Here is a 21,106-nt window from a genome sequence, read left to right as displayed (position 1 = left end):
CGGACTTTTGAAAGACTTAGTAGCTTTTTCAGCTTCCTGTGCAAAGTGCCAGCACACTGGCTTGAGTCAAAGCCAAGTCTATGCTACAATGTAAGTACTTCTGTGTTCACTTTGTGATACTGCACATACCTTTGGTAGGCTATGTCCCAACTGCAAATTGGGGGAATATTCATCCGTCGAGGCGCTTATTTCACATCTCAATTCTCCGTCTACCTGTTGGCCATGCGATGCACGACCACGAACATTACCCATCCCTTCTGTATTCAATCAAGGTGGTCGGATACCCGTCACCGGTACCTGTCACCCGGAATCTGGATATATCTATGGTGTTGGTAGAAACATGCTGGATAAGTTGGAAGATGATCAATATGCGTATCAGTGGAAGATAAATCCTCATTACCCTTTCCATGATGAAGGTGAATGGGATCTAGGGAAGTTTTTGGTGGAAAACCTTACTCAAACCCAAATCACCAAGTTCTTGAAGTTGAAATGGGTAAATCATGAATATTGATCTAAGCTGTACTCCTAACTCTGATATTACCTACTAGTTTGATGCTCTGGATCGTGCAAGACCATCTTTCACCACGAAAGATCACTTCCTGGACTGGATGGACTCGCTGCCTTCTTTTGCCCCGTGGAAAGTCTCTAAAATAGAATTTAAAGGCTATAAGACTGTCCATCCCATGGAGCTTGTTTGGCGTGATGCGCTGGAGGTCGTCAAGCAACTCTTTAGTGACCCGACTTTTGCGAACCACATGACCTTTCAGCCCCACGTCGTTAACGTCAAAAATCAGCGCAAATACGGAGACTACATGAGTGCCGATATGGCATGGAAAATTCAGGTTCATTTGCCCTGTTAATATACTCCTCACCGAGTAACCGACTGATTCTATTATTTCTAGGGCCATCTCCCATTGGGTGCGACTCAAGTCCCAATAATCTTGGGATCCGATAAAACTCCTGTAACGCGACTTGCTGGAGGTATTGAGATGCATCCGGTCTTCCTCACCATTGGTAATATTGACTCTGAGGTTCGTTCCAAGGCAACGTTACGAGCTTGGCGCTGCATAGCCTACATTCCCGTTGTCAAGTTCCAAGTCCATCCAGATTACCAGTCTATCCTCCAAGCCAGACTGTGGCATAAATGTATGGACCTCGTTTTCGCCAACCTCAAGGTCGCAGCAAAGGATGGCTGCTTCATGCCCGATCCTTCCCGCTACATCCGGCATGTGTTTACGCCACTCGTTGCTCATGTGTGCGACCTGCCAGAGGCTACTATGATTGCTGCAGTCAGTAAAAACTCATCCCCACTTACGATGGCAACACAAGCCGATTTTGGAGATGGAATTCTCCACCCCCCTCGCACTGGGCAGCACACATTGAAACTAATTGTGGAGATATCCCGGAAGGTCGATCCCTGGGATCTCGACAAGTTTCAGAAAGCGGCCAAAGCCGTTAACTTGTCTGGAGTTCATATGCCATACTGGCGTGATTGGATGTTTGCATGTCCGTCTGTTTTCCTCACCGGCGAAATTCTGTACACCTGTCATAAGTTTTTTGCTGATCATCCACTGAAATGGATTAAGGAAGCTATGGGAGATTACGAGCTCGACACTCGCTTCATGGTCCAGCACAAGTGAGTCGGAACGCGCCACTTTACAAAAGGCATCACGCACGTTAATCAAATGACAGGCTGCGAGCATAGAGACATCCAATGCACTATCGTTGCGTCAATCACAGGGGCTGTTCCACCCAGATTCGTTCGTGCAATTCACGCCCTCGTGGACTTCTTTTACTTAGCACAGAATCCTGTTCACTCGCCTCAGTCACTTCAGTCAATGGTTCAGGTGCTTTCAGATTTTCACTCTTTCAAGGACACTATCATCCAGGCCGAGGCAAGGAGGGGGAAGAAGGGTGTCAAAGAAGATTTTTTCATCCCCAAACTCGAGCTTCTACAAAGCTTTGATGGTACGATTCAGAAACTGGGCACTTTGATGCAGTTCTCCGCTGACGTGATGGAGCGGTGTCCTCTTACTTAAGGGTCTTATGTACGCCGCTTATATAGTGACAGCACAACTATATAGGATAAGACTTCTTGCCAGTCCTTAAGTACACGGTCTACGACTTTTCTAGTTTTCGTGGTAGATAACGTGTGAGTTCTTGGGAGGGTTTACTTAAAAATGTCCCCTTCTTGCTTTCTCTCTGTAGGTTTGCTTTGAGGTCTTTTGTGAATTAAATAGGTTTATTTCACCCTATGAAAGTTTGCCTCAATGTGAAGTAGTTCTCTTAGTTTGATTCTCCCTTCCTATGAAAGAGAGAGGTTATTTGTATGTGTGAAGTTTAGTTTAAGTTTAGTGGGTTAGTTTGTTATATAGTCAACCCCTGTAAGGTAGTATATAACTCAGATAGATGTTTCTTAGTCTTACTTCAAGGCACTAGATTTGCCTGCAGTTTATTTCTTAGGTAATCTCACTTGATTTGAGAACAGGGTTTAAAGTGGGAAGCTTAGATTGACAGTGGCAAAATGGGCTCCTTTTATACCTTTTTGGAGGCCATCTTACTAAGCATGATTCAGCACATGGATTGGTAAGAACATTCTTACAAATCAATCCTTTTGGTGTGTTGAGTCAGCTTGTTTACTAACTAGCTTATTAATACAATGTAAGATTACAAAGAAAGATGAATAAAAGACATGAGTCATCCCAAGGATTGGTAAGAACATGCTTACAAACCAATCTTTTGAGTGAGCTGAATCAGCCTTCTTACTAAGTAGCTTATAAATACACTTGCAAGTCTTACAAAGCATGACGAATCATGACAAAAACATGGTGAGTCAAGTTGAATCCTTACAAATCAGATTATTAACCAGTCACATGACAAGCTTACAAACATGCTTTGTGGCTGGAGAGGAAGTTTGATGGATAAATATGCCTAGAAAAATGGAAACAGATAGAATCTCATGGAACAAAATAGAAATACATGGAGAAATGGAAGTGAAGTTTTGAAAGTGAAAATACTAGCTAATAACTAAGGGAAAAATGATGGGGTAACTTGATGATAGGATACATTCTGGTGTATTATACCTCCCTTATTACTCCTGCTATGTATATGTCATGGTATGAGGCACATACCATGCATGACAGCGGTTGCTCATCACACATTGTAAGGACCTTTTCCTGCGGACATCCCACCAAATCAAAGATTTTATGGAGCAGTGCGTGCAGATTCTTAACTGCCAAGAGTCAATGGAGATGTTTAGTTTGTACGCGCTGTTGACTTCTCGCGGGGCGTCACTGGTCAGCGCCATACATGCTGAGGACGAAGACATTACAACCACCAACCCTGCGCTCTCCTGGGTTTCCTGGGTTCTCCCTGACGAAACGAAATCTGTTCATGGTCCTCGACCTGTCTGTAACCACTTCCTCAAAGGCATTCTCTCCGGAGACGCACTCACTGCCTTTCAACTGAATGTAACGCCGGACTACAAATCACTGTCACTAATTGATATTCGCACGAAGTACTCGCTCCCTGACTTCGATATTGCGCTTGCCAATTTTATTCATCGTTCATCACAGTTCACTGGTGAGCATACCCTCTGGGATGGCAGATATGGGCGCTTCTGCACGTGGAACAAATTTTGACTACAACTTCACTCAGCATTTCAGCCATGAATTATAATGCCAAGCAGAGTGATACAGGCTTACCCACGGAGCGATGATTTCCCCTTCGGCAACTGTGATACCGTTCTCATTGACACTATGGGAGATGATGGGCAAATGAGTATGTATGTTCCTGCACTTATTTCCAGTACTGATTTTATCACTTTATTCAGGGAGTCATGTCGCACAGGTCCGACTGATTTTCCAGCCAATGATTCGATGAGATTCCAACTTTGACCTTCCGACATACCTCGCTACTCTGCTTCTCTACATCCAATACTTCCACTTTATCGCCTCTCCTGACCAACAAGCCGAACTGTCAATGTGGACCGTTGAGCATACATACGTTCAAGATAACACTGGTAATTGCTATAGGCATGGTGCTGTGGTACCAGTAACAGACGTAACACACGCTGTTGAACTCATACCATGTTTTGGCGAGAAAGTGACCAGTGGTGTTTCATCGGCTACTTGTTTGGAAAGCTACGACCGTTTCTTTTTGAACAACTTCGCGGACAAGGAGAGTTATCATACATTTAGTACCGAGTTTGCGTAGACAATGGCTCAATCGGTATGTAGCAATTGTATCTATTGCTATCGCATCTATCGTGTCATATCTCTGAGCCTATTGCATCTTATCAACAAAAGATAACTTGGCTTATGTTTTATCAGCCAAATGCGGTGAGCAATATTGGTGTTCAGCATCTCCACCAATCGCGTGAGTGCGCTACTGAGGTCGTAAGCGTTCGTAAGTGTCCGTAACGCGCGTAAGTTAAGCGTTCATTTCAGCGGTTTTGCAGATGTGGTCGATCTCGGAGAAATTTGGCAGGAGGAGCGAGGAGTTTGAAATTTGATAGATGCCGATTGTGCCGGCTGAGGTACCTGCGATCATACAGTACTTACAAGTTATGTGTTTCCTCTCGCTCAACCTATAATATATATGCTATGAACCATGAGTTCCATACGACCTTTATCGCTCGCTGCTCGAGACGCGATTGAAAATCTCCCAACGGACTTTACAAGTGCCCTTTCAATGGCACAACAGTGTTGTGAAGACTCGACGTCCAACGCTGTACAATTACAACGATTACCTAAACCGGCATGACCGGCATGTATGAAATTTCAAACTCCTCGCTTCTCCTGCCAAATTTCTCCGAGATCGACCAGTCTGACTACGTCAAACACTTAACATCTCAAAGACGTAGTCTAGACTGGTTACGAGTCTATGAGCGAACAACAAGCGTGACGTTCGCACCTTTTCTTTTTCTGCCGTGTCGACCATTCACCCCGTGCATTTCGTCGACTTAGTTTTTCTTTTCCCCGCCCTCCTCTCCCTTTCCATCGCGCGGTCGCACGACCTAGCGCCTCGCTGACACTCACAGCAGTAACCCAAACTCTCCTTGGGCCCTGAAGAGGTAGACTTAGCTAAGACACAGCGAGGCGGCTCACCCGCCCTCACAGCTCACCTTTTTCCCCTAGGCTAAAGCCCCTTCAAGGCTGGGAGGCGCTACGCGCCTTCGCCCGAAACCTGCTTCGTCTTCTCTCCCTTAACCACGACTTTGTACAAACGTAGCACTTTCATTCAGTTTGAACCAAGCCGTTTTCTCTCCCTGCACGAACGGCACGCCAGTGTGAACCTCAAAGTTCTCGCCCAGGACCCTCTGAATCGGACCACGGCAGCACTAGCGCCACGGCGCCCCAGCCCCGGGCCCAACAATCTAGGAAGTTCGGATTCTGATTCTGAATCTGAAGCTTCCCTCGTCACAGCTCCAACGCTTCGCGCAAGTGCAGTCCGTTCGACACGATTAGTCCCTCCGACGTTATCAGACTAATCGTCTCTTTTCTTCGCCAAACCAGTGTGATATCATACAAAGCACCTATTTCTAGGTCCTGGAATAAGTACAAAAAAGAACCGGTGGTTTTCCCGATGGCCTCCCTTCCGATCTCTGAAGTCACTAAATGTCCTGATCTGGGAGGCGTGCCCCCATCAGTCCGCCGTTCCTGCCGGCCGTTTTAGATGCGCACCTCAACGAGGATGAAATGAATTTAGTAGCTGCTATTGTTGGATGTTAGTTGGCTTGCGGTGACTCTGGGACGCGTTAATAGACAAACATGATTGTAGTCTACCATACCGGTGAGTCATAGGGTTGGATGAAAACTACTTCTGCTCACATGGGTAGAATCAGATTCTACTCCTCATTTATTCACTTGATTCAAGCAGCAGGCCGCAATCCTGATGCTATTGCATCTGACCGGGCAATATGTTTCATCATCAGGGACAGGCATAGACACCGTCAAGTTGAAAGCAGCAACAACGGCGAGGATGAAGGAGAGACGCATTATTTGTGATATGGGATCCCAAAAATCAAGCTGAAGGAGACGGTGGGAGGACAGTTCACTTTTATATGCAAAACCTGTCCACCTGAAATACCCCTTTAGACATTTGCACTCTCAGCAGACTTCTGACTTAACTTGCTCAGTCCCTGACATTCTCATGCCGGACCCCTGATAATGCCTATAGGACCCACTCAGCGATGCGGACAGAAGAAATTGACTGAATTGAAATACCATTTATCCCAGATTACAACACGGGCATCCAAGATCTAGTTTCAATTGTGGTCAACTTGGGTGACCTATCAGGGCTAGCGCTCAGCGAGGATCAAATTGGGGAGCCGCTGGCAGGCCCTTGCCGCTTCCGGACATGATGTTCTTGTGTATGTACAATATGGATTTGCAATAGCAGTTAGATATTTTCTTTTGTTGCTTCAGAATTTCGAGACGGAGATCCATGGCAAGAAAATGACGGGTAACACGCTTGTACCTTGATGCTCAATTTATCTTGTTTGCATAGGGCGCTAGAGGTTTCGAATCCAGGGTTGGGTACTAGCTATAGGGGCGTCGTGCCAGTGTTTTGGTTGTATTACAAAAGTGGCAGTACTTGGCACCACAAAAAGGGAAAACGACAGAGGAGGGCGTGTTGACGTGCGAATGAAGGCTGTGATATAGAGAGCTAACAAGATATATTCACAATTGGTCGAAAACATCTACAAGGTCACCTGCATCGTATTCGATGAGCGCCTTTGACTCCGACAGGGGTTTCAATCGCCGAATAGCACCAACCTGTAAGTGTTCCTGCAGAAGCGATTAAAAGCTCACGACGACGACTTCGTGTCACTCCTGATAGAAGGATAAGCTCACGACGACTCGGACTTGGTGTCACTATCCTGTGATCAGAAAGAACATTAATAGTGCAAGGTTTTGAACAGGCCGGATGTTGCGTATCCCCTCAACTACCTTATCATATTGTCAGCGCGATTGAGCTCGAGGAAGGAATGCATTCGTTATCCGGAGATTCATCGATTAGCCTCTGGAGATCTATATACTGTGTATACGGTCATCATCGCAGGAAGTAACCAGCAAAGTTCCGGCGTTCATGATATAACCAGCAGAAGTGCAAGCATATCTGCTGGCGCCAAGCTAGCATGGGCAGGTGCCGCAAGGTTTGAAGAGTCCTGGCAGCTGAGGTATAATAAGTTGCAGCTGGCACGGGCGAATACATACTAATATACACTCCAAAAGTGACCTTAAATACCAATTCCACTCGCAATAACCTAGGCGAAAAAGTGAGAGAGAAGAAACAAACTAACTAACATAATAAACGAACGCTAAGGATGATTATCAACAAAGTCTATGGCAGCGTCCAGTCCCCTCACAAGTTTTTCCGCCCGCATCGACATACCCCTCACGATGCCAACCTTTTTCTTTCCGGTACTTGAACCTTCTGCGTCTTGTGCGCGATGGAGGTTCTCTGTCGGGGTTGGACGGAGGTTGGATCCTGAATGTGCGTGTCGGATATGGGTGCGTCGTGATGACGACGATGATGGCGGTCCTGTACAGGAGCCATTAATAGCAGTCGATGGACGAACGGCGTCTCCCCTTTCCCAGTCTTTCATTAGCCTGGATAAGCTGCCTGGAGTGAGCGTGGAAGACCGTCTCCGAGGAGACGTGTGCGGGGTAGTGCCCACGCTCACGGTGCTAACTGTCGTATTCTTGATCCACCCAGGCACGCGTGATTCGAAAGAAGTGCGGGAAAAAGGGTCCGCGCACTGGATGACATTGTCGATCGTGGGGTATGCGGGGGGTGAGTGCGGGGGTGAGTGGCCCCTTGGGGAGCCCTGAGAGGATGCGTCTGAAAGTGGCGGGGTGGGTAGGGGTGAGGGGCTTGGTGGTTGGTGCTCTGAGTCACTAGGATAATGGTCGATTTTCTGATGATGAATATGATGCTGCCTCACGCTTCCTTGCCTCTCTAGATCCCTCATCCAACCCTCCCACTCCATCTCGCTCTCTCCATCATTTTCACCTGATTCTGAGTCTGAGTATGGCTCAAAAGAACTAGCAGAAGATTTATGACCCATTCCTTGCGAGAAAGCGAATCGCGGATTGCAGGTGTCATGCAATGAGGATTCTCGGCGGGTATGTTCGGACCATAGGACGAGTGCGAGGGGTTTTCCGACGTCCCCCATGCCAGCCTTGCGCGCGGTCTCGACGGTTTTCGTGCGCCATTCTGGGTACGGAAGAGAATCGTATGGAGAGGAGTAAACAAAAGGTGTGAGAGCGGGAGAAGACACATTGTTCCAGTAGTTTGCGACTGTGATGATTGATGAGGTGGGGAGGAACGAAGATGATATTGGATGAGAGGTGTAGCGGTGAAGGATGCGGAGGATGTTCGAGAAAGCTGTGCGAGTGAACAGTTAGATAGACGAACTATGTGAATTAAATTGAGTACCATGGTCGTCGAGCAAATCGAGGACGAGCCATTCGCCTTCCCCGCGGCAGATGTCTTCCGGATTATAGTCCGAGGACGGGGAGTTCTTATGGTGATCTCCCCCGTCTGAAGGTTCTTTTGAAGTTGAAGTGGTGTTGTCCGGTAGAGTGGTGATATCTGTCGCCTCAATTTGCACGTCCGTTTTCCAGTCTTCTGCAATCGGAGACGAGGGGAGAGACATGGGCAGTGAAGAGGCAGAGACGGAGGATGCCATGAACTCCTTGCCTTGAAACTTGAGACAAACAACGCGTTGTTTTGCAATAATGGAACAAGCTCTTGCAAGTGACTCTGCGCCACGAAGCGCGCGTAATGTTGTCAGTGGAAAATGATGCAAAGGAGTCCCGCCCTGGTAGTTTGGAAGTGAGCACGCAATGCGGTAACTGATATTCAATGGACGCACGGATGAATCCTTGCAGAGAGACAGCGTGCCATGATTTATAACTATCCATCGATCTTTCCATTCGACTTTAGCCTTTCTCCTCTTCTTTTCGGGTTGCAAGGGAGTTTGAGTAGTAGATATCTTGTCTCTGCTTCTTGCGTTTAACCTATTGCCGGCGGCCGCGGGGGATTCGAATCGACCTGACTTTACACTCCATACTGCACGGAGGGTCCTAGCTTTAGACTCGAAGTAGGGCTGGACATACTCCGACATGATTTCTCTTGGTAACTGGACGACCTTTCCTGAGCGGTGCATCTCTAGAAGTTCGCAAGGCCGAAGGTTGTACCACGATAGGGCATAGTCATCTTCTAGAATTGTTCCAGTTGAGAAGGAGATAAGGGTATACTGGTCGGTGACTGGACTACTGCCAGGTTGAATGGTGTGTGAAGCAGATGCGGTTGATGTCTTTCCAGGTCGACGAGAATATATAGTCTGACGCCTGAGTTCTGGGTGGCGATAGGAAAAGTCGTTAAAGTCATCTGAGTCCTCGTCATACTCGTCATCTTCGTTATAACCGTCGTCCGTACTATCGACTGAGGTACGTGTCCTGATGCTGGAAGCAAACGTAATAGGAGAAACTGGGCGCTGAGCGGGAAGATGGGGCGTTTGGATGATATTGCATTTGGAAAGTATCCAATGCTTGACCTGTTTGACTTTCTGGTTATCGTCCAAGTGGGTTATGAACCACTGGTCATAAGGCACTAGAGTATGTAGTTGTGCGGATGCGTGAGATTTGCAGGAGACGCGCTCCATATCAGCAATTTCTTACAAACTTGAAACGTTTTAACTGCGCACCGAATCTGCATGCTACCGCCAGTAATGGGCGACAATTTTCTGACTGCATCGCCTACTGCAGTGACCGGTCGATAAATGTTGTCAAGCAGCTGAATGATGGTCACATAGACAAACGGAGACAGCCGTGATGTCAGTCTTGGCAGTAGTACTGCAAACCTCATGATCTCAGGCTCCAGTCTTTTTTTTGCAGCAACACCGCTAGGGTTCACAGAGAGCACCGGCTGCAGATTGTAGTATCAGTATTCACGCTTCAAGATATCATCCGACCCTGGCCGTGTGGACTATCTATTCAGGCAAAGCCGAGACTGCGGCGCGTTTAATTGTGTTACTCGAAACGGCTATCACTGGAATTGTCGTCTATGGTCTCTCTAGGGTAGACTAAGTGTGACCCATCTCCGTTGAAAATCCATGAATTGAGGATGTCGAGGTAGTGTCAAGCCATTTCTATTAGAATAGACGGACACTGACAGAGCTCTAACATCATCCAGAACTACTAAGTTCCAACTCGGCTGCGAATACTTTTGCTCGCAGTTGGTCGAGTTCTGCTCGCAATTGGTCGAGTTCTCGTTGACCCTCGGCATAACCTTGAGCATACCCCTCGTCATAAGCTTCCTTCCAAATCTGCAAGAATCAATGACTAGTATCGTGACTAATGTCAAATCCTCACCTGCTGTTCTCTCACTGCTCTAGCTTCCTCTGCTTTCCTCTTGAGTTCTTCAACTTCTGCCTCAACATTGAAATTCACCTCGATCCAGTGTTCTGTTTTTTTTTAGCTTGTCAAGGCTCTGGTGAAGGCTCCCGTGAATTGAGCTTACGTTTCCCAAACTTCACAAACTTTGGAGGTGGCGCTGCTGAAGTCATCGAAGTCCTGGGATTAGGAGGACCAGACAAAATCGAGAACCACATGATGGCGGTAAGGGCCAAGGGTTATAGTGTGACTATTGAATATCAGCTGGTCCATTTAAGTCGCTTTGGGAAATTTCCTATAGGTTCAATAGCACTAGCTTCTGTGAAGACTCGGATCCTCGTCAGATCCTGGCGCAACAATAATTTCCTTTTTTGCACATACACCCCCTGAAGATCCTCCATGGCGTACTTCGACAATGGTACTGGTCCGTGCGCTCTCTCAAACGACCAGTGCTTCCAAGATTCTGTGATTGCGTTTCTTTTCCCCTTCCTTTTCGCATCCCCATTTTTTCGTACGGCGCTGCATGCTGCTTTGTTAGGGTGCAGCTTTCAACTTCAAATCTCGTCCCACCTCTCTATTCAGACCTTGTAGTCTGTAGGCGTCTTCGTCCAAAATACACTCCAAAGATCTGTCCCACACAATCCCGAAAACCAGACTTCCCAGACACCTAGCGGATCAGTCACACGATTCCTCTGGTTCGTGTTCTCGATCACCCGTTCCCCCGACATATTGCTGACAATGACTCAGTTACTCCCGCCAATATCCGACTCCTCTCGTCCCCTACATATCTTCCACGATCATACAGAAGCAACAATATCAAAGCTTAATCCACAAGGTTGAGGTAGGTATTTCGTCGTTCACGCTTACTCTTCTCACTGTTCATCTCCTAGACCGCTGAACAAGACACGTTGCTAATTTGATAAAAATCGTGATAGCTTCGTCATCATGTCTTCCTCTCTCGACTCAGACAGCGACCACTCAGGTGTCCCGATGGAGTCCAGTGTCAAGTCACCTTCCTCACCTAACAAAGAGATAGAAATGCAACCAGATCTTTCTGAGGACTGGAAACCACCATCCCGGTTCTATGTTAGGCTTTGTTTCACTGCCCTCTGCTACTTCTCTGTTGGAAAGCCCAATCTTGAGGAACTTTGGCAGGAGGTGAGAGAGGTGGGCTGGAAGAAGCGTAACGAGCGCTTCCGGACCCTAGTGCTGTGTTACCTCTGCATGGTAAGTATACTGTTAATTATCTTTCTGTCTTGCAAGACTGACGTCTCCGCTTTTGTAGCAAAGATCGGCCATACTTTGTTATTTCTATCTCATGTGGAGACCACCTCACACTAAAATCGTCGAAAGTGTTTCCACCGTACATTACGATACATTGGTTAGATTATCATTGATATTTTCGCTGCATGGGCTACTCTACCACATGTTGTTCTGGCGATCCGACACGGCGATCGAGCTGCATACCAATCAGAGGGTAGGGTATTTTCCTGGCGGAGCCACCATGTATCGCACTGTCACTGACTCAAACGACTCACCTAGATGCAGAAGCTATTCTATTTGTCGCGTCGAAAAGCGCTGACTCATGTCAGTCTCGTTCGCATGACTACCCTTACTGCTGTCTGCTCTGTGGGGTTTCTCGCAGGTGGTAAGCGAACCTTTTCGGTTTGGATTCAAAGTTTGCGCTGACATTTGATATTTTATTAGGTTTTATTGCAATTATTTTGGGAGCTAATTTAAATACCTCTCTTGCCGCCGCGGCTGTGGTCGCCCTGTTCTTGGATGCAATGATGTGGGTGGACGATCTAGTGGCCTTATTGATGGGTCTATTAGCTTTCATTGTGTGGGTCGGCCTCGGCATGCGTTACGTCAATATGACACAACGGCAGTAATAGCCATCGATTGGCATCAGTGGGTTTCTTTTTTGGTAGATCATGTCCCCGTACGTGCTTTCTTTTACACTTATCGATACGCTTTCCATTCACATTCACCTTTCTCCGTCTCAACGATTTTTTAAAAACCTTCTTCGTACGATATTGGTTTCCCTCAGTCTTTCTCACTAAGACTGAGTTATTCTCTCTTCAAGTTCGTCTTCTTGTCCGAGCCTCTTCACCTTGTGAGACCACACGTGTAATATTTCAGACTCTTAGTCTCACTGACGTTAATCACTCGTTCCCATTCTTTCACACCTTGCTTTTGCCTGCCGCATGTATACCAGACAGAAGGCCAGCTAACGCATGTTGCCGATTTCCACGCACAAATAGGCATGCTCTTCTCCTTCCGGTGTCTATGGATGGCTTGTTTCAATGGTCCGAATCTTCTTGTAGCCATCTTCCATCTACGCAGTCACGATTCAATATTCAACACTCAGGTTGTATTCAAGTTCCAATTTGACGTTTTCATCATTTAAGCAAAATTTCGAACGGTCTTTCTGCAGGAGTGGAACTACTTTGTCTGTCTTGCGGTGGTTATGAGGCACACTCTACGTAGAGAACATAGTATATAAGTAATGTTCAAACGGCAAACGTTCCCTCTCAGTTCATTATGCAGAAAGGCTACCATAGTCTACCAGTACTAGTGTAATCAGAGTCTCAGTGAATAGTCTGTCAGTCGTGTGGCCTGCTTTAAGGTGCTTAAACCTACACGAGGTTGCGTGGTCGAGCACTTGTCGAGAACTTCGTGAATTAATTTGCAAAGTGCAGTTTCCGGATGAGGAAACTCCTGGAAGCCTTTGGACAACAGACCAAAACAACGCAAACGCTTGTCTCATGCACTGGTGGTTTAGCACAACTAATTGCTAAGGCGGCTTCTGATATCAACACAACCCTTTCGTTATGCGTCCAGCTTCATGCCTCTGACCGAATCGTGATAACCAAAGTCCTACGTGTTGATATGCCTATCTTAAGCTGAGCTGATTAAATATGCGATGTAGTATCTTCAAGTTGGTATTTCTGATTCAAAATGCAACTGTTGACGTCTAGCCCAGAGAATTCTGCCCTCATATCACGATAACGAGGATATTACGGGCTACATTACCTCTGTTGCATCGCAAGTTAGCTCGTAATATCTTCATGTAAATGGTAATGTCAAACCATGATTTCCATCTGAAAAGTATTGGCAAGATGATATGAAGTTCTCCAACTCCGTGGCACGTAAAAGGTCAGGACTAGACTGGGTCGCGACGCAATGAACAGCGACGGTAAGTGTCTTTGCACGTTTACAACTAAACATGCGACTGACACTACACATCAAATTTTCAGGCCTGGGATGCTACGTACCTTCATATCTGCTGTTTCTCTACGGCGCAACATTGAGCTGTATATATAAATTGCCCGATTGTGCTGGTGGTCACTTGCTGCTGTTCCAAGCGGGTACCGCTGCCAAAGCTTGCCGTTGTGGTTGAGTGTGCTGTGACCATGCTCCACGAAAATGCCATTGTTGCGATACTTCAAACCTCAGTGGATTGCACTGTTGCACACCCCTGTAATGTCATATCCTCTAGTGAAGAAGCGTCAGTACTTACTTTATCGACCCACATGCGTCTAGGCCTACAAAATATGAGCGACGTACGGTGGAAGGTTTGTGCTCTTGTGGGTTAATGCATGCATGATGCTTCAAAGCGGTGGATTCTACACGGAAATAACGGAGGCCACAGATGCGTTTTATATGTGAAAGTAACCACAACTTTCCCTTTGTATCGCAGCTTTCCACAGTCGCGCTTTTCCACATCTCGTGAGGTTAAAAGCTGGCGTTGTTCTCCCCTTCACTTCTCTATCACTCGTCCTCTTGACTTTCGAACTTCATCTTGCCATCTTAACCACTTCATATAATAAGTCATCGATATGTCTATGTAAGTCTACCTACATGTCGACTCGGGATCTTCATATGCTGACAATGCCTTCTGCATCTAGTGCCCCATACATCAGTCTTCAAATGTTGTTGGATAGGTTGGTGTTCAATCTCGAGTACGATGATGTGGTTCACCTCATAATTTTCTCAGCGAGTCTATCCTTCCGTATTCTCGACCTGAAATCCACCCCGAAGCCATCGCTAACAGGGTCTCGGAAGACGACCAAAATTTTGCTCATCCAGACGATCTGGCCGCCACGCTGGCTAAGTATGTGGTTCTGCCTTATTCAAAACATCGACTCAAACTGACGGCCTTTGGCAGATGGGCTCAGTTCTGTGCAGAAGATGAGTTCCTAAAGGCGCAACAAGGGTATGTGCCACCCCAACTGAGTGTCTGCCATGGCTCATTTATTTTCCTAGGTCTTCGACGTCTTTCCAGAACGCTGAAAACAATCAGATGTCGTTTCCGACGTTGGACCAGTTTACCGCTCCGGTGGCTGGTCTCCCTCAGTTTCCCCACATGGACCAGAGCCAATACGATCTTCCGCAGCTCCCTGCCGTCCCTCAAGCGCCGCTGGAAGGCTCCACATGGGCCCAGCCTGAAGACGATGGTGGTTTGTATGCGAATGGACCAAATTTTGATCTAAATTACTATCCCCCCATCGTCGACCTGGAGCTTTGGGCAGCGGTGGATCCTCGCGCGTATGGCCCTTTACAAGGACAAAACGCACACGTCCAGACTGGAATGTCTATCCCCTCTGCAGAACATACCGACTATGCATACCCTGGTGCCATCACGGACACGATGACGAATACCGAAACCTTATTACCGTCCGCTCCAGACTCCAACGCAACAACATATCTGAATGATGACAACAGCTTGGAGCCATCTTCCTCTGCTCCTGATGTGCCAGCGTGTGCCAACGGTCCCAAGCATAAAACTCGCCATACCGCTAAATTCGAGGACGACAGTTCGGGTTCGTCTCTCGCGCCAACCACGCGCAAGCGCAAATGCTTGGACGATGACGAGGACGAAGTCAAAGAGGGGAAGTTTGGTGATTACAGACTAGCGGACGCCAGTGCCGTAGTCATGGCTGTGCCCGTTCACGATCCGAAGCCGGTAGACATCAGCAGCCGCAGGACTCATGGTGCTCGCGGTGATCCTCTTCGAACGAGGAGATTTGGGGCGATGGAACTCGATGATTCCTACTCCAACCGGACCGCCAAGATTACGAATGAACTACCCGCACAGATGACTTGCGTACGAGCATGCGAATGGACGGACCAGCCCTGCGGGCTGTTTGTAGAAATGAACAAAAACCGCGTCACACATCACCTGTTGCATTGGCACGGTGTCAAATCCGCAGACACAGCTACCTGCAAATTCGAGGGTTGCTCGACATCGGGGGCAATGCTCAGTTTGGGCCGTCACATCGAGGGCGTTCACTATACTACATCCTGTGAATGTCCCTATTGCGGCAAGCAGTGGTCGAGGACCGATTCTTTGGATCGGCATCAGCGGAAATGCGAACCGCTCCTTGATAGTAAGGCCCGCGCTAAGAAGGGAGGTCGCAAGTTCAATCTCCAAGACCCGAAGAAGCTGGTCTATGGGTATATCGTTCCTGCCCGCAACGCGACATAGTCCAGCGTACGATTGTAAGTCCCCCTTGGCCTGTATCTGCCACTGCTGCTAATTTCCTGCTGCTGTGCTCTAGTATTTTCTCCGATTCTTCGCGAACCTCTTCTCCCTCTATGACTACAACACTCGTTTCGTTCTATCGTATATATATTTGGTCAGATCACCGAGACTCTTGGCACCGAATGTTCCCTCTTCTTAGTGTGTTTTCCTCTCCTCATTATCGCTTGGTGTATCTTCTATATGCTTATTGGATAATCCTTATTGCACGCTAGACGTAGTTATGGTATCTCAATATGTTACTCGGTATATATTCTATATGCTTGTTGGATGGAAGTTGATTGATGGGGCTTGGAGCCTTTCATTGTACTTGTTATGGATCATGAATGAATATGACATATTGTGTTGCATGTGTCTTCTCCGACACCGCTCGTGGTGTGACAGCGTTCATACTTCCCTATCACCCTGAACGATTTTTGGACCCTCCTGATTCTACTTGATACTCACACAAGTCTAACTATCAGTCCAGTGACCTTCCATAGAATAACACTGGCTGCGCTTGACATCCCCTTTAAGCACCGAGGCAATGACCAAGACCTTGATGATACAATCATGGTGCACAGAGAAGTGCTGGCTTGGCACTCGGTTGGTCACTCAGATCGATCCTCGACACTGAATAACAATTGGGACTCGACTACCGCTTTGAGCACCGACTGAGGTATATAAGTAAGTATCTAACAAGTTGATCCCATCCATCATTGGTGCGAGATTGAATCCTCCCACTTGACCTCGCGTTATGATTGCATCTCTGTCCATCAGTAAAAATACCCTTGTCTACAGGTTGCTATATAGTCAGTATAGTACATATAGTCCAATGTGTCAAGTCCCTACTATACCCTGCTATATAGTCACACTGTTAGGTGTATAGCACTACAATAGCTTCTTATAGCAAACAGCTACAGAGCTACAGGCCACTACACATTCTACATAGTACCACAGGAATCAACGTAGTAGTACCAGGAACCTGCATGTTGGCACTGTAGCTCTCGCCATACCAAACCCGTCAGAACCGCGCATCAACGAAATTGAATGTATTCAGGGTGGCAACGACTTGAATAACCATACCTCCGACACTTGTAAGAACCAGTGGCCTCCTGAAGCATCAAGCATCACCAGCCTCTACCCCTTCAGGACGCCCTTCTCGCGCCGCTCCCATTTTGACCTCAAACTCTCGGATTGCATCATCGAATACATCATTGGCGAAGGTGTTGACAGATACTGCTGTCTTGAGTGGATTTATACCACCAGCATGTAACCTTATCGTCAGTGTTAGGTTAGGCTAACAATCAATGCAAGTAGCCAGATACGCACTGAGCCACGTCAAGCAGAGTATCACGAATTGTCTCCAGTAACTTGTAAGGAGCAGTGCGCCCGTCGAACCGCTGCAACGAGTCCAGATGGGCCAGGTAGACTGGAGCATAAGACACCGAAGAGAATTTAATGTCGTCCCTTACTCTGGTGGACCACTTGTCAATACAACATTCCATCTGTCGGACTTTAGCTGCTGTGCCAACTATCTGACACCTCCAAAGTACTCACCACCGTGAGTACCAGCGCAATCATTTTCACAGGTAAAGGATCGAAGTATTTAGCATAGAGTATACCTTCATCCATGCGGTTTGCAAACCACATATCATTGATTGCTTTCTGGATCAACTCTGTTTTGTATATGCCGGATTTCATCTCCCAATCCTTTCACTCGCACAGTCAGACATTGCCTAACGATGATCAGGCTGACATACCTTAAAAACAAATGATGTCCCTTCCTTCAATGACTCAGCCAAGTCATGGTTGGCCTTAACAGCCGCCATTGAACGGGTCGCCCGGAACCCAAAAAACAAGGCCGTGAGACCACACATCTTTGTTTTGAGCTCCCCACGCACATGGGACGTGCGCCTCATTATCTACACTGTCATAAAACATCAATCAAGGTCAGGACAAGAACCTAACAGAGTGCTTGCCATTTTCACCAATGAAGGCGTAAGTTGAACAGTAAGTCCAGTAATATCAGATGCCTCACGCCAGGCATGTTTCGCTAACTTGGTTTTGACCAACAGCATCTTGGGAAAAGGTGCCTGAGTGACCACAAGACAGTGGTAAATGGATGTAGCGGTGGTGAGCACATCCTTGGTGACATGATCAAAATCTGCCTGCCTTTAATCGCTGGCGTCTTCCATTCAAACCTGGGATATTTGCTTTGATGTCTGGGATATTCACTTTGATGTCTTCATCAGAGACCTCCAGCTGGTGCCTGACACTGTCAAAGTGTTGTAAAGTGTCTTCGACCTCTTCATGGCCAATGGAGTTGTCATCGCTGAGAAATAGTTTGCCATGGGGTGGTTCATCGTTACGGTCAGAGCTGCTGTCACCACCATCACTACTGTCTTCACTGCTGGCATCACCAGCAGTCACCATAGCCACTGAATCTGACAAAAGTCAGTCAGTATACGATACGACCGGCCCATATTGCTTACCTCTTGTTTTCTGAGCCAATGCTGGTGAAACTGACGAAACTTAGTTAGTATAAGACACAACCAACCAACCTTGCTTACCTTTTGTCTTTTGAGCCAATACTGGAGGAAGCGTTTTGCTTGAACTGAAAGCAAGTACCTGTGACGCCCCATATGGCCTGGCAGGTACACAGCCGATCACTAAACTGATACGTCGAAGTGAGCAAAGGAACACAAGGATGAAAATGATGCTGACCATGTTGTCTTCATCAATGTCCACATCGCTCAGCAGCTCAGTGGGCTCATTATCAAATACCTCTGGATTTTTCTGTATGTAGTGCGCAGTGCCTTTAAGTTCCGTTTGCCAATTTTTGCTTCCAAGGCTTTTTGGTGATCATCACCTTGCCAAGATTTCAAAACTGATAGGCAGAAGTCAGTCAAAACCATGCTGAGCGAGTAGTACATACTTCAATAAGTTTCTTTTTCAGTGGGCCGGCGGTGACGACCACTCGTGGTGCGACCGGCAGTTGATACCATCTGGGCACATAAGTTGTCCTGGGCATTCAATATGGCCTTTTGGGCCACCCTTTTAGAGGCAAGTTTGGCTGCCATGATTGAGGTTTAGGGTAGGGTGCAGCAGCCCAAGACTTGGATGACATGCCTTTAAATATGGTGCCGTGGAGTCTGATCAATAAAGGTCTGATCAACAAAGAAATTTGAGTTCTGTTGATTTCAAAGTTAGTATTTTCATTCAGTATATAAAGTGTGACTGAATTACATTACCATTAACCCTACAATTTCCAAATGAACAAACAGTCAGTGGCCAGGTATTCTGAGACTCACCACACACTAACCAATGTCGTAGACATGTCTTCTCGCCGTTTGGCGACACGAAGGAAAATGTACTTGAAGTCAGCCAACGGTATGTTCCACCGAGAGCTGCCATGATGAACGCTGACCATCTACCAGGCCCGTTCCACCTCCAAGTCGCCCATTCCATGTGGTCATTGCACCAGGACAGGCTAGGGAAGGACCCGTTCCACCTCCAAGTTGCCCGTTCCATGTGGTCATTGCCCCAGGACAGGCTAGGGAAGGACACAAACACACCAAGCAGGGACCACATCCTCCTGAGGTTCAGTATCCCTTGACACCGCATCGTCAGAACCCAGGACCCATTCCCACATCGCAGACTTACCTGCGAACTCTGGTGTTAGAGCGTTGGGATGCTGAGCTCAGGCGTTGTGACGAGGCGTGCAAAGTGCAACTCTCAGAACGCATGCAAGGTCCTATTTCTCACCAAACATGTGTAAGGGAGTTAATAGTTGGCCGCTAGAACACAGAGAAGAAGCAGTGCGAAGAAGCACGCAAAGTCCAACTGTTGGAAATCCTACTTGCATCTCATGGTATCACTAGTCTAGTTTAGTCAGCAGTCAGTCATCCGTCGGGTATGAATAATGGTGTACAGGCATGAAATAGATGTCAGTCAGCAGTCGGGTATGAATGTTTGGCGTACGGGTATGAAATAAAGAAGACAAGAGGGATTGAAGAAAATACAAATAAAACCCAAGGAGGAGAGGAAAGGCCATCCGATGTGCGAAACAGTCCAGAAACAGTCCAGAAGAGAAATGGGCTATGAAAGATGGTGATACGGGTATTGAATTGAGACAAGGTGAATGGTCAGAAATGGGCTATGAAAGATGGCGTAGGCCTATGAAAGATGGTAATGGTCAGAGAAACGGGCTATGAAAGACAGAAACGGGCTATGAAAAAAAGACTGAAAGGTGGTAATGGTCAGAAACGGGCTATGAAAGATGGCATACAGGTATTGAAATGGGCGAAATCAGAAAGCCTAGGGCCAAAGAACATGAACATGCGATGCGCATTTTAAATGATGAGACAAGAGGAAGAAACAGACAAGACAATGAACATGCAATGCGATGCACATTTTAAAAGATGAGACAAGAGGAAGAAACGGGAAGAAACGGACAAGACAATATACGGGAAGTAAGAAGATGATAGTAACCAACCAGTGAAATGAAAGGTGGCACACCTTTATGAACTGCGCCGGGCCCTAAAGCAGACACTATTCTATCTCAAAGAACCGGAAAGCCCTTCCTAAGCCTCAGCAGAAACAAGAGGAACTGACCAAAGAGGAGGGCGCACCAGAAAGTCCTTCCTAAGCCTCAGCAGAAACAAGAGGAACTGACCACGATAGAAGAGGCGAGAAGAGGCGGGAAGATGAGAGAAGTAAGAAGATGATAGTAACCAACCAATGAAATGAAAGGTAGCGCACCTTTATGAACTGCGCCAGGCCTAAAGCAGATGCTATTCTATCTCGAAGAACTGGAAAGCCCTTCCCAAGCCTCAGCAGAAACAAGAGGAACTGACCAAAGAGGAGGACAGACCTAAAGCAGACACTATTCTATCTCAAAGAATGGGAAAGCCCTTCCTGAGCCTCAGCAGAAACAAGAGGAACTGACCAAAGAGGAGGAGGCGGCTTAGCAACCAACCAGTGAAATGAAAGGTGGCGCACCATTATGAACTGCGTTCTAGTGCCTGAAAACCAGGGTATTAGGAAGTGAACAGACCTGTTAGCAACCACATACCTACCATCCTACCATGCCTGACTGTATGTTTTGCGGGAAGGTCACATTGACACCCGAGGGCCTCAAGAGACACATTGTAGGCCAGCCTGAATGCTGAAG

General features: G+C 47.1%; 6 protein-coding genes across 6 annotated transcripts; 4 read left to right on the top strand and 2 right to left on the bottom strand.

Annotated features, from left to right (window-relative positions):
• Positions 1-340: 340 nt before the first annotated feature.
• On the top strand, positions 341-4,215 carry DFJ58DRAFT_716672 (uncharacterized protein; the record flags this gene model as incomplete). The annotated part of the gene is made up of 9 exons (XM_041384248.1): positions 341-493; positions 549-842; positions 903-1,253; positions 1,410-1,636; positions 1,706-2,012; positions 3,144-3,625; positions 3,689-3,780; positions 3,884-4,021; positions 4,055-4,215. The coding sequence occupies 9 exons, from the start codon at positions 341-343 to the stop codon at positions 4,213-4,215; spliced, it is 2,205 nt and encodes a 734-aa protein (XP_041243124.1).
• Positions 4,216-7,046: 2,831 nt separating this feature from the next.
• DFJ58DRAFT_792330 (uncharacterized protein) lies at positions 7,047-9,952 on the bottom strand. Its single transcript, XM_041390350.1, has 4 exons — positions 9,719-9,952; positions 8,885-9,624; positions 8,446-8,830; positions 7,047-8,394 (listed from the first exon to the last, which is right to left on the bottom strand). Exons 1-4 carry the CDS (start codon positions 9,765-9,767, stop codon positions 7,325-7,327), a joined length of 2,244 nt encoding a protein of 747 aa, XP_041243123.1. The 5' UTR covers positions 9,768-9,952; the 3' UTR covers positions 7,047-7,324.
• Positions 9,953-11,351: 1,399 nt separating this feature from the next.
• DFJ58DRAFT_728818 (uncharacterized protein) lies at positions 11,352-12,298 on the top strand (the record flags this gene model as incomplete). The annotated part of the gene is made up of 4 exons (XM_041385639.1): positions 11,352-11,633; positions 11,692-11,883; positions 11,949-12,054; positions 12,114-12,298. The coding sequence occupies 4 exons, from the start codon at positions 11,352-11,354 to the stop codon at positions 12,296-12,298; spliced, it is 765 nt and encodes a 254-aa protein (XP_041243122.1).
• A 3,218-nt stretch (positions 12,299-15,516) lies between these two features.
• DFJ58DRAFT_628017 (uncharacterized protein) lies at positions 15,517-15,807 on the top strand (the record flags this gene model as incomplete). The annotated part of the gene is made up of 1 exon (XM_041381150.1): positions 15,517-15,807. A coding segment is annotated over one exon (291 nt), but the record flags the coding sequence as incomplete, so codon positions are not given.
• Positions 15,808-17,047: 1,240 nt separating this feature from the next.
• Positions 17,048-17,593, bottom strand: DFJ58DRAFT_792320 (uncharacterized protein). Its single transcript, XM_041390349.1, has 3 exons — positions 17,491-17,593; positions 17,263-17,438; positions 17,048-17,207 (listed from the first exon to the last, which is right to left on the bottom strand). Exons 1-3 carry the CDS (start codon positions 17,581-17,583, stop codon positions 17,054-17,056), a joined length of 423 nt encoding a protein of 140 aa, XP_041243120.1. The 5' UTR covers positions 17,584-17,593; the 3' UTR covers positions 17,048-17,053.
• A 1,612-nt stretch (positions 17,594-19,205) lies between these two features.
• Positions 19,206-19,824, top strand: DFJ58DRAFT_842084 (uncharacterized protein; the record flags this gene model as incomplete). The annotated part of the gene is made up of 4 exons (XM_041392782.1): positions 19,206-19,216; positions 19,267-19,323; positions 19,371-19,707; positions 19,735-19,824. The coding sequence occupies 4 exons, from the start codon at positions 19,206-19,208 to the stop codon at positions 19,822-19,824; spliced, it is 495 nt and encodes a 164-aa protein (XP_041243119.1).
• Positions 19,825-21,106: the final 1,282 nt, after the last annotated feature.

The sequence above is a fragment of the Suillus subalutaceus genome (genome assembly GCF_016647625.1).
Source record: "Suillus subalutaceus strain FC151 chromosome Unknown DFJ58scaffold_64, whole genome shotgun sequence".
NCBI classification, from domain to species: Eukaryota; Fungi; Basidiomycota; class Agaricomycetes; order Boletales; family Suillaceae; genus Suillus; species Suillus subalutaceus.
The sequence above is the reverse complement of the archived record's forward strand: the minus strand, read 5'-3'. Positions and strand labels throughout refer to the sequence as shown.

Bases quoted from the DNA above. Each gene is read 5' to 3' on its own strand.
- DFJ58DRAFT_792330 (XM_041390350.1), bottom strand. From the start codon at position 9,767: ATGCAGTCAGAAAATTGTCGCCCATTACTGGCGGTAGCATGCAGATTC. The intron at 9,625-9,718 runs GTGCGCAGTTAA...TACATACTCTAG, and splicing joins GGCGGTAGCATGCAGATTCG to TGCCTTATGACCAGTGGTTC. The intron at 8,395-8,445 runs GTACTCAATTTA...TCACTCGCACAG, and splicing joins CGATTTGCTCGACGACCATG to CTTTCTCGAACATCCTCCGC.
- DFJ58DRAFT_792320 (XM_041390349.1), bottom strand. From the start codon at position 17,583: ATGTGGTTTGCAAACCGCATGGATGAAGGTATACTCTATGCTAAATAC. The intron at 17,439-17,490 runs GTGAGTACTTTG...AAAGTCCGACAG, and splicing joins TTGCGCTGGTACTCACGGTG to ATGGAATGTTGTATTGACAA. The intron at 17,208-17,262 runs GTGCGTATCTGG...ACTGACGATAAG, and splicing joins ACTCTGCTTGACGTGGCTCA to GTTACATGCTGGTGGTATAA.